This window comes from Megalopta genalis, chromosome 10, assembly GCF_051020955.1.
Source record: "Megalopta genalis isolate 19385.01 chromosome 10, iyMegGena1_principal, whole genome shotgun sequence".
NCBI lineage: Eukaryota > Metazoa > Arthropoda > Insecta > Hymenoptera > Halictidae > Megalopta > Megalopta genalis.
Window position 1 is genome coordinate 9829846 of NC_135022.1, and position 16692 is coordinate 9846537.

The following is a 16692-nucleotide window of genomic DNA, read 5'->3' on the forward strand; positions in this document are numbered from 1 at the left end:
AACCGCAAGACTCGAGTAATCGTATCTCCTCTTCCCAAATTGTCCATTTTTATGGACAATAATGTAGCCTCGCAGCTCGCTTTTATGGTTGTTGACAATTCGTAACTATAATAATAGCCTTGCAGCTCGTTTTTATAATTGTTGTTCACAGAGTTGTTCGGTAACTATAGAAAATTAACCGCAAGGCTTGAGTAATCGTATCTCTTCTTCCCAAATTGTCCATTTTTATGGACAATAATATAGCCTTGCAGCTCGCTTTTATGGTTGTTGACAATTCGTAACTATAATAATAGCCTTGCAGCTCACTTTTCTGGTTGTTGACACAATTCGTAACTATAAAAACGAATCGCAAGACTCGAATAATCGTATCTCCCCTTCCCAAATTGTCCATTTTTCTGCACAATCTGAGCGTGAATTACGGAGACTTTACTGTAGTTCGGTACGTGTCATAACAAGGACACGTGCACCACCTGTGAATTATTTCACGTGCATTTAAATACTAATTAATACGTTTAAATGCATGCGTCAGCTGTCCCACTCCTTGCGTAACTCGTTTACGCGTGCATTTAAATATACATATGTACGCGAAGTAACTCACGGGTATACGTGTTCTTAACACTATGCCGTCCGCAGATCTTAGATATGATTCTTTGGTTCGACGCCGCCATAATAGCTTGGAAATTCTAGATTTAACAAAAAAATTTCGAAGATGGCGGTAATATAAATTCCTAAAATTACGATATGTCATCCAAGAATTGTCGTACTTAATTCTTGGTTAAATAAGCTATAGTTAGTTTGCTGCCTTTTAACACCCAAGAAATATAGTTCAAATGTTATTTCAATTTTTTGAAATGGCACCAAAGTGGTACCACCGGCATACAACAGATAGCTTTTGCATGGCACCAGCGTGGTGCCACCGGACGGCATAGCGTTAAGATGACATGTACCGAAGTACGTGCATACGAATTTCACGTGTACACCACGCGTATTTAACCTTTTAGTTAAGATTCTCAAACGTTCGACGATACGAGAAAGATCGCGCTATCATGAAGAATCGCTTATTGGTTGGAAAAATGGAAAAATTGGGAACGAAAAATGGCCGCGCGACAGACAGTCCAGGACTATCGAAGCGTCGCCGACGAACGAAAAACAAGGGGAACAGTGTGTGTGTGTCCGTCCTCTTGGCCAAGTGTTTGCATAGAAAGCACAGCCCGAGAATCTCAACGAGAAGGCACTCGAATCGTCCCAAAAATATCTAATCTCGCTCGAAGAGGCGCGTCGAAGGCGCGTAATCACGCGCCGAGACCTACTTGCGCGCAATCCCAGTTGGTATCGTGGCGATTCCGTTCGAATTTGCCATAATTTCTCCATAGCTCTCATCTCGTACCTTCTATTGGAACACGAATATATTGTCCCTTCCGCGATAATCGAATTCGAACGCTGTTCTACAGTTGCTCCCAATAACGTTCGGACATCTTTTGAAACGCAATATAACTTTTTTAAGGCTAATATAATAATATAATATAATTTCTTTTATATTATATTTATATTATTTATATTATATTATTATAATATTTAAATTTATATATTATTTAATTTATTATTAAATTATTCGATAAATCAATAAATAATAGAGAAGTGTTCTATAATCGCACACGTTCAATTTCCCACGTATCAAATAAAAAGCAATCATAACAAGTGGAAATATTGTAGATCGAAACGAAATTTTGGAGTTAAAACAGCCTCGAGTGCAAAGGTTTTTAATAAATTAATACCAGACATTTTCGTCACACGAGTCGGACTCGTCGTGGTACGAGAATGGGTTAACGGGAGCCGCTGTGTGCAGCGTAAATTAGAAATGCAAAGCGCCGATACTTTTCTACGTTTGGTGGCTGGTTTCAGGGAACGCGTCGTTTCTGCTGCAAACGGAGGACTGTAGCGCGGGCCGGCACCTTCTGCTGTCGAACAACCTGCAGGACGGGGGTGCGGACAGCGACACGAACAGCCATTCCGGCCTGATCGTCGAGGAGACGACGCTGACGTCGACGAGCCACAGCTGCAACGCCCGGCAGAAGAGCAACGGGAACAACAACTACGAGATGCGGGAGTTCAATAGGAGGCTGCTGCTGTCGAACGGCGGCAGCCCGGTCACGGGGATAACGACGGCCGGTCAGGGCAGGCGCACCTGACTATGGAAGTGGTTGCGAAACACCTCGAACCGACTCCTCTACAGGAGCAACCGGTCCGCCGAGATCACCGTGTATAAGTAAGCTCGCGTGCGCGCTTATCGGCCTCTGCCCTATGCCCGATGGCGAACGGCTTACGGCTTGTGTCTTACGTCTTGCGTCGTACGTCTTGCGTCTCCTGTCTCGCGACTCGTGGCTCGCGAGAGCTCGCGGAACCGTGAAACGGTGCTCCGGCTCCCTTAAAGTCCCTGCCCTGCCGCGAAAGCGACCACCAGCCGCTCCTCGGATTCATTTCCAAAGCTGAATCGGAACTGGGTCAGCCCCGTGCCACCTTGACGTAACCGCTCCACCCGGGATAGGGCCAGGGAGATGCTCGATTCCCGTTCCCGGGTAAGGTCCAGCGCGGGGCTCGGAATTAAGTGCGCGCGGCACGGCTACGCCACCCGAAAAGTCACGAGAAGTCGCCGCGCAAGGAGCGCAGCGGCGACGCACGCGCAGAGACTTCCGCGCAGGCGGCGTGGCCCGTCTACCGGGTGAACATTGTAATTCTGAACTACGATGGCGACGCGACGCAGAGCCACTGTCCGTTTCGCAGTTCAAAATTGTAACGTTCGCTGGGTAAACACCGTACGTCTCTGCGCGCATGTCTCCCGCGCATGCGTCGCCTGCTTTCGCTTCTTGCGTAGCGACTTCGCGCGTACCGCAGCACACATAAAGCAACAGGCACACGCGCCCGACGTGCTCCGAGCCGAAAGTGGCGACCACGGGGGAGCGAGACGCTGCGACGAGAGTCGGGAGGCGTAGCCCTCGATGTCGCCGTGTTGCGTGCACTTTAATTCCGAGCCCCGGTCCAGCGGACTCGCGATCGCGATCGCCTCGAGCTCGCTTCCGGCCGACGATTCTACTCTCCGGGAGTAGAAGCGAGAAGGATCGGGCCCTCGGGCACGGTCGGCTCTGCTCTCCTCAGGGCCCGAGGGCCCGAGGGCCTTTCGGGCCAGTTCATGTTTCAGTCTCGCGAAACGTCTCGTGTGCGGCATGTGTTCGCGCTGCCAGTAGTCGGCGTTCTCGCGTGACCGATCGTCGTCGATTCGGCTCCCCTTTTAGACTTTAGAATACTGAAACGGATTGGAATCGTCCTGCGAATATCGAAGCGACCGAAACACGACCTATGCGTCGCTCGCAAGCTGTTCGGAAAGAAAGCAACCGATCGATCGCGGGGGCGGGAAACGGCGGCGTGATCCGAGAGAACGGTACTTTTCCTAGTCGAAGAAACCGGAAAGGTGGAAGCGGACGAGAATACAATAATTAGATCGTAGTGTACAGAAGAAAACTAAAGATATACAGACATGTAACGAGTATATACGCGATACGCACGCACGCGCGCGCGCGCGGAGAGAAGCGGACGGTTTTTTTCAATCGAAACGATCGGAAGCGCATCATTCCTGAGAAGACAATACACGCGCTCGTAGAGACGGTAGACCAAACCGCAAGCGAACCGGTGGACACGTTCGAGCTATTGATTTTTCCTGCGTCCGCAATCGTGTTCCGGTTTCGCAGGTGCACAAGCTAGTTCCAAATCGAATCCGATGGAGGGTTTGTGTTCGATTGCTCTCCTCCCTCCCTCTCTCTCTCTCTCTCCCTCTCTCTCTCTCGTATCCTCCTGTCAAAGGAGCATCTTAACCCCTCGAAATCGCGACAACTTGTTTCTTTGTTCCTCGATACCCTTTCGCGCGCGATTCCAGCGACGACGCCCACGTTCTCCCGTTGCCTCGAAAACTTGGAACGATCGGGCCCCGCGAGAAGACGAAAACGAGACGAAAACCGCGCGAAAGGAAGAGAAAAACTTTCAGGCCTCGTTCAGAGAGTCTCGAGAGAGAGCCTCGATCGACGAGCAATTAACCTTTTAGGTACGGCTAAATTCTGCGCGAGGCTATTTCCCTGGACGGCAGAGTCTGATACTGTATATACAATCCGAAAGTGGCGGGTTCCTCGGGCCATTCGAAGCAACTTTTTCCTTTACAAAAATTTTCTTCGAGGCACCGTTGACGAGTTATCAACGAAAAACAGTGACGAATGAGAGGCGAGCTCGGCTGGCGCGAGGCGATCGAGCCAATGAGCGGAACTGTGCTTCGCGCACTGGTCGACTGGGCCGCCTCGCGTCAGCCGTACTCGATTCTTATTGGTCACTGTTTTTCGTCGATAACTCGTTAACGGTGCCTCGGAGAGCATTTTTGTAAAGGAAGAAGTTGCTTCGAACGATCCGAGGAACCCGCCATTTCCGGATTGCGTGACATTTTTGGGACACCCTGTAGACTGTTGTAAATCGATGCGAAGACGAAAGAAGCGTGAAACAATGCATACGAAGACGATTATTTGGTTCGAACGATGAGCGAGTGAGCTACTAGAGCAAGCCACTATAGCGGCGCGTCGTGCCTAAATGGTTAAGGCTCCGCGATCAACGGTGTTTCGCTGTTTTTCTTTCGGCGAGGGTGCGACGGGACGCGGAAGAATCCTGGAACATAGGAAAACACTCGTCCAATGCTTGAATCGCGCGCACAAATGCGCGGATGCACAAGTGCCGCGAACGAGACGTGCACGCGCACGCTCTCGAGAGAATATCAGAACCAGACCACCGTTCATATTTTTCTATTAGAACCCTCCCCCGTAACCTAAGCCACCCTCTATTGAGAGCACCGCCAACGAGGAAGCTCGAGAATCGTTAACAGCCGAAAATTCGGAACTCTCTTGTGCGGGCAAACTCGCGGTGAAGAGCAAATATATTTTTCGTTGGTATGAAACCAATGAGTGAGATCAGCCCCTGGAGCCGTGGCGCCTCACCCGCACCGGAGACTTCAACATTTTCCTCGATTCCCGAGCGTTCCTCGCTCCTAAATACTAAATACAAAATAGTAAAAAAGAAAATACTAAATACCGAATATTAAATACTAAATACTAAATATTAAATGTTAGGCGGGATCGCGGTCTCGTATTTTCGTACAGGCGAAGAGATCGATCGCCGCGCACGGGAAATCGCGCGCTCGCGGATTTCAATTTTGGCAGGAGAAAATTGAACCGGGGAACCGTCTCGGAAATCGTCGGGCCACGCCGGCCCGTAGATTTCCGCGGGCCGGACGGGAAGTGCTCGAGCTCGATCGTCGAACGATCGCTGAACGATCGACCGTTCTCGTGGACTGTAATTGCGAAGGGCAGCCCGTCATCGATGTTCCTAAAACCCGGCGCATAGAGGCACAGGGGCCGACCAATCCGTTGACCAACCGATTCCGTTGATCGTGAAAAACCTCGGTATAACTCGGGATTCGAAACGCGGGACGCCGCGGGCCGCGGGTCGCGCGACTCGAAACCGAACACAGCTGTTCCAGTAGAAAACATTCCGATAATACTTTTTACCGTTCTATACATTTTTAACCGCGGCGTATCTCCGGTAACAGGTTAGTCGTATAACTCGCGTACCTTCTGTTCGTTGGAAGCTTGCTCGAATCAGGGTCCGTAGCACGATACGCGATTTTCAGGGTACCTTCGTAGCTAAGGGCCCTCGTCCGGGGAGTTTCCGAGAGCTCCGGCGAAATTCCGTTGAATTTCTGGGAATATTCGCGAAACTCTCCGGGACCAGGGCCGCGCGTTCGTTCCGTCGAATTTCGGTAGAACGATCGAAATTCGGTCGCTTCGTTTAGATAAAAATAACGAATTTTCCTGGAGAGCCGGATATGGGACCGTCTGCCCGGAGAGAGCCCGTTCAACGACACCGAGCGAGATTCTCGGTAAACTCGATTACGTAGCTCCGTTTCGGCTGTATTTTTAGAGCGACGATTTTGATTGACGCTTGGACGCTTCTCGCAGCGTCGCCCATGTAGAACGATAGATAATCACGTTTCGGGGATAGCAGACAGGATTTCTATTAGGTATTTATACCGCGCGCGAGACTGTAGGAAACGGTGGAGGCGGCAGAGACGATAGAAAATAGGTCTCTTTTGCCCGAGGGCTCGCACGCGGACGGAAAAGACTAGAAAAAAGAGCGGCGAGAAACCTAGCAAAGACTAAGAAAAACTAACAAAAAGGAAGACTGCAGCCACCGAACAAGTTAGACTACGGTAAAACGAGACCAAGCACGCGTGAAAACCTACCGGGGTACCACGACAACGTCCTAACCGCTTCTAAATAACGTATGACCAAATCAAAATGTAGAGAATTGCCGTGTTTCTTTTACGAGAGAAAAGACAAAAATAGAAAAAAGAAAGAAAAAGAAAAACAGAACCGCGATACACAGGACGAGGGGTGGTTTCTAAGGCTTTTTAGAGATCGTTCCCGAACCCCTTCGAGCAGCCCGTGACCAACGATGGCAAATGGCAAACGGCGAACGGCTCGCGTTGCGCGTGTTGCAGGAAAAGTGTATCGAGAATTCTCGGAGAGATTTGTCAGAGAAGCAACCACCCCTGGTTCGACGGAACGCGCGCGACGACATTTTTACGCGTCGTTCATTTCTAAGACTCCTACGACGACGACGACGACGACGAGGAGGACGAGGGTAGACGTTATTCAAACATTGCCGAATATTTTCAGGTATAAAGTTGACCGTACAATTTACCACATCCACACAGTACACTTTTCCTGCGACAACGCGGTTCGCAGCGGGTGCAAGATCTGCGCGACGCGACCCGGGCCGAGCCGAGCCGACGCTAATCAGTGACAAGCTGACGAGCTGGCGAGCCGACAGGACGACGAGCCGACGAGCTGACGAGCGACGAGAGTGACGCGGTGGCCGACCGACGAGCGTCGTTTTCGATAATCAGCGGCCGGCCGAGCGAACGGGGATCGCCGCGAAACCGAAGACCAGCGGATAGGAAACGCAGCATTCTCGAATGCACACAGTGCGGAAAAGTGGCCGCGCGGGAGTCGGACGCAAAGGCCGAGGAGAACTGCGAGGAGGCGCCAAATAAAAACTGGAGTGAAAGGAAAGCGCACCAGGGGCGCGCGACCCTTCGTCGACTACTTCGTCGTCTCTTCTCGCCCCGCCTCGCCTCGCCTCGCACGCGACTACGCTCGAGATCGATTACTTTTGTAGATTTGTTTTTTGCGGCGAGTTTCCTACACGTAAAAACACGCGCGCGCGTCACACGAGTTCCCGTCTCGCTTCCACCCTCGACCCTTTTTCTCTCCCTTCCCGAGTCCTCCATCGCGACGAGGCGAGGCGATGCGGGGGTGTACACCACCAGACTCGGAGCCGTTGAATACTGATTTTTATGTGAGTCACGCGAGTAGTATGTCACAGTACAATGTAACTATCGTTGCCGATCAGATATAATCCGTACGCAGAGTCGGGACACGTTCAAGTAGAGTTTGATTAAAGCAAAGATACGAGGGGTTAGATACTCGCGCGAATACCCGATCCGTCGTGCACGCGGCCGATCCGACGATACGAGAGCAAGTTTTGCAAGCTCTCGTCCGAACGGTACGGGCCATTTCATTTTCGAGCAACGAAGCGCGTTCCCATCGGATCGATAAACTCCCAACAGCCGGGAATACACCATAGACGTATAGGGAAAATTATACGGGCTGCGGCAAAACATATAGTTAACACGTTGAATGCCACGGGGGTCACCGGTGACCGGCGCTTAACTTGGCGGTGACGCCATGGGGGCCACCGGTGACCGGCGCGCCCAAATTCATAGGAATATATATAATTTCAAACAAATGTGAATATCTAAAATTTTCTATTATTACCATCGTCGATTCGAACAGTGACCCCTGTCGCGATTAACGCGTCAAACATGGTTATAAATTCATCGTGGCGCCACGGACAATTTCTGTAAAACCGACGTGGCATGCGACGTGTTAATATTCAACGTTAAGTTGACGTTAAGTTAACGTTAACATTCAACTTATATTCAACGTTAAGTTTCTTCTCGATTTCGAGAACCGTCGATCGCCGATAAAACGGCAGGTCCGCGAGTGTCTAATCGCTTCGAAATAAAAGGGAGGAAAGGAAACAAAGAGAACGTTATTCGCGATCTTAATGGCCGCGAACCATTCGGCACCGAACCGTGAACGAAATTGGAAAACGCGAAAGGCGAAAAGGTAAAAGGAAAAGTAACGCGGCGCGGCGCGGCGTTCCACTTTCCGGGGTGCATTTTCGCTCGTGCAGCGACAAACTCGAGGCTGTTATTTATACGCGCGCGTTGCTCGCGATGAAACTTTCGCGAACGATATCGGGCAGATATATCAAAAGGTTAATCGTTGATCGTCACGCGAGCCTTTCCCCCGGCCGGTCCGACTGCGTACGGCGTATGGCAAACGCAAACAAAACGCGGCCATTGCAGCGATCATATTTCGAAAACACGCGACCACGACGACGACGACGACGACGACGACGATCGCGGACACACGATAGTTACGATGGACTACGGTGGTGTACTACTGCCAAAAACAATTCTGCGAATCTAGAAAATCTCTTTTCTTTTCCGTCGATAATTCCGTCGAAATTCCGTTCGAAAATACATACAGAACGTCGAAGAGAGAGAGAAGCCAGCGAAAGGAGCCGGGACGACACCGCGCTTCTCTCTCGAAAAGCGTTTCGATAAATGCTTCCAAACCGAGATCAGTGAAAAATGGCTAGTATAATAAGTAGCGGGCGCTCGAACGAGAGATTCCGTTTGTTCCAAGCTACCATCGAGAAATCCGCGTGAAACGTCCGCGGGCCGATCGCGACGCGCGTCGCGCACTGGGGAACAGCGTGGCGGTCCGGCGGTTTTGCGCGTCATCAAAAGATCTACTAACAATAATGTAATAAATCTAGAACAGACGGCGGAGGGTAAGAGAAATTCTGAAATAGTTCTTTTTATATGTATAAAAGTATAAAACGCGGATACGCGCAGCGCGAGTAGCCTGTATCGATCTGTGCTGTAAGCCGTAAGCTGTAAGTCGTATGAATACGAGATACGATACTCAAAGTAATTGGCTTCCTAGCTAGGATTAATCGAGTCTATAGGATTATACGTTTTACCAACGCAATGATAATGGACACACTATATTAGTAGACTGTATATAGCGGTGTATGGTAGAGAGTACAAGTTAAGTCGTCGATCGTCTGCTTAAGAAAAAAGCCGTTAAACAAACCGTGAAACTCTTTGTGTTTGATCTTGCCGCCCTAGCGAGTAACGCGCCTAGCGAATGTGTCGGACGTTTAATTAACAGTAAATATCAGTCTGGACAACAGGGTATCATTAGCACATCGTACATTGAGACGCGCTCGATTACCGGTGAGAGAAGACGCCATTCGTCTAACGTCGCGAGACCCTTTTCGTTCTTTCGAACCGTTTTGTCACGGGTTTCCTCAGCCCCTATCCGGTCGAACGCATTCCATCGTTGATTTCGATTGATTTTCACGAACCGCCGCGATCAACCCCTAAGCGAGCATTCGCGTATCGTTCGCGGCGAACCATCCGAATAGCTCCAAGGTAGGTACCGGTTAGTTCCGAGTGTGTAGTTTCGAATAGTCTCCGGTCTCGAGTAGTCAAGGGTTCTTTCTTAATCAGGCCATCGAATTATCGTTAAATGTACTAAGCTAAGCTAATTATATGAAAGCTTACACCTCGCAGACGTACAGCCTCTGCCACTAAATGTACATAAGGGACGTTATACACCCATGCTCGTATACAGGGTGAAACCGACACGACTCGAACACCTCCGGACGCGGCGTCTCCGTTGGTTCTCGAGGACGCGCGACGGCTACAGATCTCGGAGGTAAACGCGATTCCATTCGATTCGAACGGATCGATATCGCGAAGGGCTAACGATTCTTCGCAAGGTCATCTACATCTTCCTTTCTTTCTCTCTCTCTCTCTCTCTCTCTCTCTCTCTCTCTCTCTTTCTCACCCCTTCAACGGAAGTACATATTTTTATCATCGCGGACCGTGGCGCAATAGTCGAGGTCAAGACCGATCCAATGACCTACGGCGTCGTGACCTATTTTTCTTTATATCTTTTAAACTAAACCGAAGCGACGACTTTTTATATAGGAAAAGTTGCTCAAGACGTTGATCTTCGTAACGCGTTTCAAGGTCATTGAAATCAAACAGATTTTTAATAATTTTATAGCCATTTATACGATCGCTCAAAGCCATAACACGGCCGTGTGTGACGTAGGTCTTTGGATCGGACTATTTTCCACCCTTCGGTCAGATCGTATTCGATTCGCCGACGTTGTTTCCTCCAACGTCGTAAACGGACGAGACATTTTGGATGCTCGAGCCGGACTGGATCACCCTGTATGGACATATATGTACATGTATAACGAGAGGTAGCGTAAATTGATTTTGAACTGATGATTTTAGATAACGTTACCGCAAGCCGCCCAAACGCGAAACAGTCTGTACGCCACCTTTTCGATTAGACCTCGAACTGTTAACTTTCGCCTGCTACGGGATATCACGACCGGCTACGTTCCATTATGATTATTATCTTGTGGATTCCTTATGGGCTTTCGTTGACTTCGTCTGATTTGTTTAAACGGTTGGGCTTCGTCGAATCCTCGCGTGTCGTATAATAATTGTATAGCGAACGAAAGACTTCGTATCTCTATGTCCCCCCCCCCCCCCCCCCCCCCATCGCTCGGATGTACAGTAGCGGTCATGAATTTAAGACGATCAATTTTCTCTTTTTTCGGTTCTCACGCATATACATACTATACACACAACGGTTAATTTAGTTTGTCTCATTCTAAAATCTAGAGATAGGTGTATCGGTTAAGCTTAATCTCTCTCGCGTAGAGCTATGAAATTTAAACAAGACACGGTTATTTTTATATTTTTGGCCTCCTGAACGGCGGACATTATTTTACGACAAATATCAAAATCCGTGTGTAGCGTAACAGTTTTGGTTGATTTTTTTAAGTTCACGTACCGAGCATAAGAGTATAGGTAGATCATCACGGAATTTACTACTTAACGAAAGGGAACAAGCCGTTTTGGAGAAGATTCGAGACCACGGTGCTTTTTAACTAATATTTTCCTTCCTTCCTTTTCGTCATAATTATTCGACCGCTACCGTACCTCCCCTAAACAACTACATATACAATCCCCGTAATCGAGGAAAGCTTTAAAACGTTCAAATGTGTAGCAAATTTGTAACTAATTGATATTTAAATGTAATACCGTATGTAATACCGAGAAGAATGGACGTGAGGGAGCTTTGAATAGTGCCTGCTTAAAGAAGACAAAAATGAAACAACAACACGAACAACCCGATTTACTGTAATCTGTAAATGGTTAGACAAGGTATCGTACGTTGTTTCGTACAACTCGAAATTCTATAGGACTACCGTAGCCAAGTATGGGAAAAAGTGTTCTAATCGAATGCGTTCGTTACGTTCGGTGATTACGCGCATCCTCGTGCACAACGAAACACGCTTATCTCGAATTACCTCTATCGAAATTCGAACCTGCGACAACTCGATCAAACTAGTATTTCATTGTTCGTTTCCGCCGAATGAACTAACTTAGTCATTCTTTTTTAGCCGAGAAATTCGAATAGTCCATTTAGAAAATTAACTGCCTCGATCCAAAATCCGTTTCGAATTGATTTGTTGTCGAGTTTCTTTAGTTTCACGAATTTCGCGATCGATACCGAACCGACACAAATACGTTGAGTTCGATCATGTTCTGCGGCACCCGTGTTCTATTGTTACATCATGCCACTCTTCCCTATACTATACTATGAGTTCATGTTATTCGATACTCTTAAATGTACATAAAACCTATGTGGTCGTAACTGTATGTACATACTGTTAAACGTTCTATTACTCCTCTGAAATATGAATACAAGGAAAAATTGGTTATTTAGTATAATTTTGACTCAACACGTTTTACTTACTTTTATCTCCAACTCCTTTACCTGCAGTACAGTATCCATCACAGCTCCGCCGATCACCACCTATGATAATTATTGTACCGTTAGTCGATCGAACGGTTTCCTGATATGCTTTTGTATCAACTTACCGGATTTTGTTTTGGCTTCAGTAAGCAATCGAACACCGTGTTGCTTGAATAACATTGATGCTTCTCAACTAAGTTTACCGCAATTTCCCCTGCTATACTCGCATTATTTTCTATAAGTGCCATATCTACGAAACAACATTCAAATTTTCCAGTTGCTTTCTTCGAGCTTAAAATGCATAAGTTGTTCACCTGTACTTACTGGCTTGCAACGATCGACCATGCGTAATTTTGGTTAGTTCCTCTAACAAAAATGGAGTCACATTCTTTCCGGTAATGCCTTTACATTTTGCAACTTCCAAAGCTTTGCCTATAGCCAACTCCATTTCCTTCGGGTCTAATGCATGCTTCTCAGGGATAGGAACAGCGAACAGAATTCCTGTCCGAAGATCCAACTCTGCGTGAGCCCTTAGAACATCTGCAGCTTCCTTTGAAGTAGATACTCTATGAGGTGCTATGGTATTCTGAAATGTCTCTCTACAATAAAATGCTGGAAAGTGATCCGTTTCTCCAATCTTTATTACCGGAACTCCTTGCGTTTCCTACAAGAAAATATGAGTCTGTATAAACCTTTCGATACGATAAAACCTGCCGTTTCTTTGTACAAGGATATACAAACCAGATACTCTAATGTTTTCTCAATATCTAAGATAGATTTAACACCTGAGCACACTACAGCCACAGGAGTGCGTCCAAGCTCTAGCAAGTCTGTACTGATATCGAACGTAGATTCTGCACCACGATGAACACCGCCGATTCCTCCCGTTGCCATTACGTGTATACCAGCTAAATTTGCCAGCAACATAGTACTGCTAACAGTTGTTCCCCCATTGAGTTTCTGAGACATAATCAGAGGTATGTCCCTGCGAGAACATTTAATAGATTTTACAGTATTTGATTCAGCCAGAGCTTCTAATTGTTCTCGATTCAAACCAATGTGCACTTGTCCTTTTAAAATTGCTATAGTAGCTGGAATAGCACCCTGAAAAGTAACAAAATATAAGTCTCAGGGAAGTATGGTATTAACAGAAACGTACTATAAAACTGTGTAAATCCATTTACTTTTGACCTAACAGCATTCTCAACTTTGATAGCTGTTTTGAGATTATCCGGATATGGCATACCGTGAGTAATGATGGTAGATTCTAAAGCAACGATCGGCTGCCCATTTCTTTTTGCCGTTTCTACATCGTGCTCATAAATAAATTTGCTACTTCCGTTAATTGATCGACGATTATTCGACACATTGAACCACTTTATCTTCCCAAAAAGTCTTCGGCAACTTGTCCACTGCATCTTCACAATTCACAATGCTAAAACAACCGACTGTTGCCAGTTCAGTTTACTATCGGCGAGAAGATCGTAAGTAAACGATGATTGCTGTAGAAAATAGATAGTAGATAATCTTACATCATCGGTGAATGAAAATTATTTTTACTTTGCAATACTGAGAACATAACAAGACAATGTTTAGGAGAAATTCAAATAGTTAGATACGTCAATGAGCAACCAATTTAAATATAGTTGCAGCGTTCTTAGTAATGCACTCTATGGTTAATTATGGTAAGCATACGAAATGTCAAGAAAATGTAGCTTAACTTTTAATACAATTTATTGAAATCGGTTTAATTTAACTGTAATTCTTCCTTACAACATTTTACATACATACTATGAATTTTACAGTACATCTTGAGCGTGGTTTTGTTGAAATCTATCTAAATTTAATCGAAATTTCGATTATGGGACTAATAAATGAATATCAAATATCTAATGTCATGTCCTTTAACATTTCGTAAAGTATGTGCGTACGTAATCACATATACAGCCGGTGTACAAAGTACTCGTGCACCTTTTAAAATGGATTAACTTTTTTATAATTGGGTCAAGCGATCTAAATTTTTTTGAGATGTTAGACGGATTAGTTCACTAGACAATTGCTACAAAATTGTTTAGAAAAGTTGCAGTCGATTGGCATGGTAAAAGAATTAAAAAAATGTTTTTTCAACTTTTTTATCTGAGCTCATAACGAAAATTTCATCGAAATCTGTTGATCTTGACATGAGCTGCAAGCAATTAGAGATCGCAAAAATCGCAATTTTTTACGAATTTTAACTAAAAACAGATAGTTTTTACATCTTTCAGTGGTTGTATCTTAACCATGCATCAATCAATTTCAATGAAATTTTTAACATCTTATAGAAGTTACTGAGATCTACAAAATGCATTTTTTAAATTTTCGTTGCAGGCTTAGATAAAAAAGTTTAAAAAACATCATTTTTTAATTCTTTTATCATGCCGTCAATGGCAATTTTTGAAAACAATTTTTTAGCCATCGTCTAATAAACTAGAAGTCGCTTGAAACAATTATAGGAAAAATTATTTCGTTTTAAAAGGTATACGAATACTTTGTACACCGACTGTAGATACTGAACTTTGATCGAAAAAATCAGGAACGTACGTAGTCGAGGTAAGTCGTGTTTAAAACGAATTTTAACCGCTGAAATAGTTCCAGGTACGTAATAAATTAAGAGTGTATAATTCGACATAATATTCGAAGCTATTAAATAAAACATGTAATATATATGATAATATAAAATTAAATAGAAGTCAATAAATTGCCCATGTTCCATTTTCATCCTCTTAACTCTGTCGTTAATAAAATTATCGATTAATATGTAAATTCATGCGAAATGTACACGCTTGTATTTTTACTGCTGTTTGACTTCAGGAGTAAATTAAAGTACAAGTCAGCAAGAAAGTTCAAGGTAAAGATATCTACCGGGAGTACGTCACCGAAGACATAGTCTTTTGCAATGCACAAAACTAATTTAGCCCTCGATGGTTTATAAAATAAAGCAAAAACACATAAATTTTCTCACATAGAATATTGTAAAGATAATTTACATATGATATCGTTTTAATTGACATGTAAAGTAAATGTCTACATTATAGATACTTTACCACCACTATGCCCCGCGAAACAAATATGTAGTACGTTCCTGTAGAAAGTACATATAGCGTGCCGCCATATGATTTCCCCAGTTTAACATCGCAAGCGTGGTAGAGTATGAAGGTAGAAGATCTCCGTTCGTAAAAAGTGTTCGTTGACATTCTTCGAAACTATTATCCTTGAAATTAACTAACAAGAAAAATATGAAATCGAAGAAATCCAGTTCCGTTGGAGTACTTTATTTGAAAACATATAATTTGACGCTAGTTTTCGGGTAAGTGCCCACTGTAAATAAAAACATTCGTTCGACGTGTGATTTCAAATAAATTCATTTACCAAATAAAATGCTCTTGCAGATGGTCTTACATACTTCTAAGATTTTTCCAAAATGATTTTTCATCTACTGTAGAGTTAGGTTTGTGGCAAAACCTTAAATGGCCTGTTATAATTTTTCAACATGCAGCTATACTGGAGGTAAGATATCATCTGTGTTTTGATTTTAATGGAAGGATCTAGATTTCTTTTCAATAATTCATTTTTGTTTTTGCAGGTAGTACACGCGATAGTGGGATTAGTGAAATCTAATCCTTCTCTCACAGCTTTCCAAGTCGCTAGTAGAGTTCTTGTAGTGGATGCTGTATTATTAGCAATTCCATACAGTGCAGCATCAACCACTGGACTAACATTGGCACTGTTAGCATGGACGATAACAGAAATAATAAGATATTTGTATTACTTCATGAATCTTAATAATTTTGTACCATATTTCCTCACATGGTTAAGGTATAGTATTATTATTATTATTCATTATTAATAATGTTTATTTTATTTTTAATAATAAATTATTTTTATTTATATAATAATAATAATAATTATTTATTATTATTCAAGTTAAAATAAGATTTTTAAAAGGTTCATCAAAGGTAACATTTCAATTTACAGGTATACATTATTCATTATATTATATCCAATTGGTATAACAGGAGAATTATTATGTCTATATGCAGCTGCACAATATGCAAAATCACATCCTGAAGACTGGAGTTATATGCTGCCTAACTCTTTGAACTTTACATTTAGTTATCACTATAGCCTCATCCTTACTATGTTATCATACATTCCTAGTAAGTTGCTAAAATATTATACAAATCACAATAATACCAACACTATATTCTGCTTGTCTAATCATTGTATTGTTTTTTTTTTTATAGTTTTTCCACAACTGTACCTTCATATGTTCGCGCAAAGACGTAAAATTTTGGGGAAAGACTCGAATAAAAAAGCTCAGTAATATAAAGAAGTTTTGTATTTGTTATTTTACATCTTTACATCTTATTACATTGACAATACAAGTTTGAGTTTATAAAGCCCAGGTCGAATTTGTTATAATTTAAATGTAGTATCCCAATTATTATTGTATAATATATTATACCCAATTGAATGTAATGATTATTCTTTGTGATTAAGTCTCTTCAGAGGGACTGGAACACTACTACAACCACATAGTGATAAAACGCTCCTGCAATAAGAATTTGTGCATGAAAAATAG

The 16692-nt window shown here is 44.2% G+C and overlaps 3 protein-coding genes across 6 annotated transcripts in view; 2 read left to right on the plus strand and 1 right to left on the minus strand.

Moving 5' to 3' along the window:
- LOC117223336 (uncharacterized) overlaps positions 1–12046 on the plus strand; it is a 48696-nt gene extending 36650 nt beyond the window's left edge. The window contains exons 4-5 of one of the 2 annotated variants that reach the window (XR_004490908.2): positions 1903–2266; positions 6765–12046. Coding sequence is in view for 1 of the 2 variants with exons in the window: in XM_033475569.2 (XP_033331460.2) it covers positions 1903–2189 (287 nt within the window). In the remaining variant the exon portion in view is untranslated. Of the gene's footprint in view, positions 1–1902 lie in introns of both variants that reach the window. The other variant, XM_033475569.2, reaches the window with a different exon arrangement.
- Positions 1–15275, minus strand: part of LOC117223333 (uncharacterized) — a 60735-nt gene extending 45460 nt beyond the window's left edge. Inside the window, exons 1-6 of one of the 3 annotated variants that reach the window (XM_033475561.2) lie at positions 15155–15275; positions 13256–13573; positions 12813–13175; positions 12396–12735; positions 12197–12321; positions 12072–12131 (exon numbers count right to left, since the gene is read on the minus strand). In XM_033475561.2, the coding sequence (XP_033331452.2) occupies positions 12072–12131; positions 12197–12321; positions 12396–12735; positions 12813–13175; positions 13256–13489 (1122 nt within the window). In that variant the 5' untranslated portion in view covers positions 13490–13573; positions 15155–15275. Of the gene's footprint in view, positions 1–12071; positions 12132–12196; positions 12322–12395; positions 12736–12812; positions 13176–13255; positions 13574–13858; positions 14591–15154 lie in introns of those variants that run through there. The other 2 variants (XM_033475560.2, XM_033475559.2) reach the window with 2 other exon arrangements.
- Hacd1 (3-hydroxyacyl-CoA dehydratase 1) lies at positions 15273–16589 on the plus strand. Its single transcript, XM_033475588.2, has 5 exons — positions 15273–15417; positions 15500–15617; positions 15694–15926; positions 16086–16267; positions 16355–16589. The coding sequence occupies exons 1-5, from the start codon at positions 15347–15349 to the stop codon at positions 16432–16434; spliced, it is 684 nt and encodes a 227-aa protein (XP_033331479.2). The 5' UTR covers positions 15273–15346; the 3' UTR covers positions 16435–16589.
- The last annotated feature ends 103 nt before the right edge of the window (positions 16590–16692 follow it).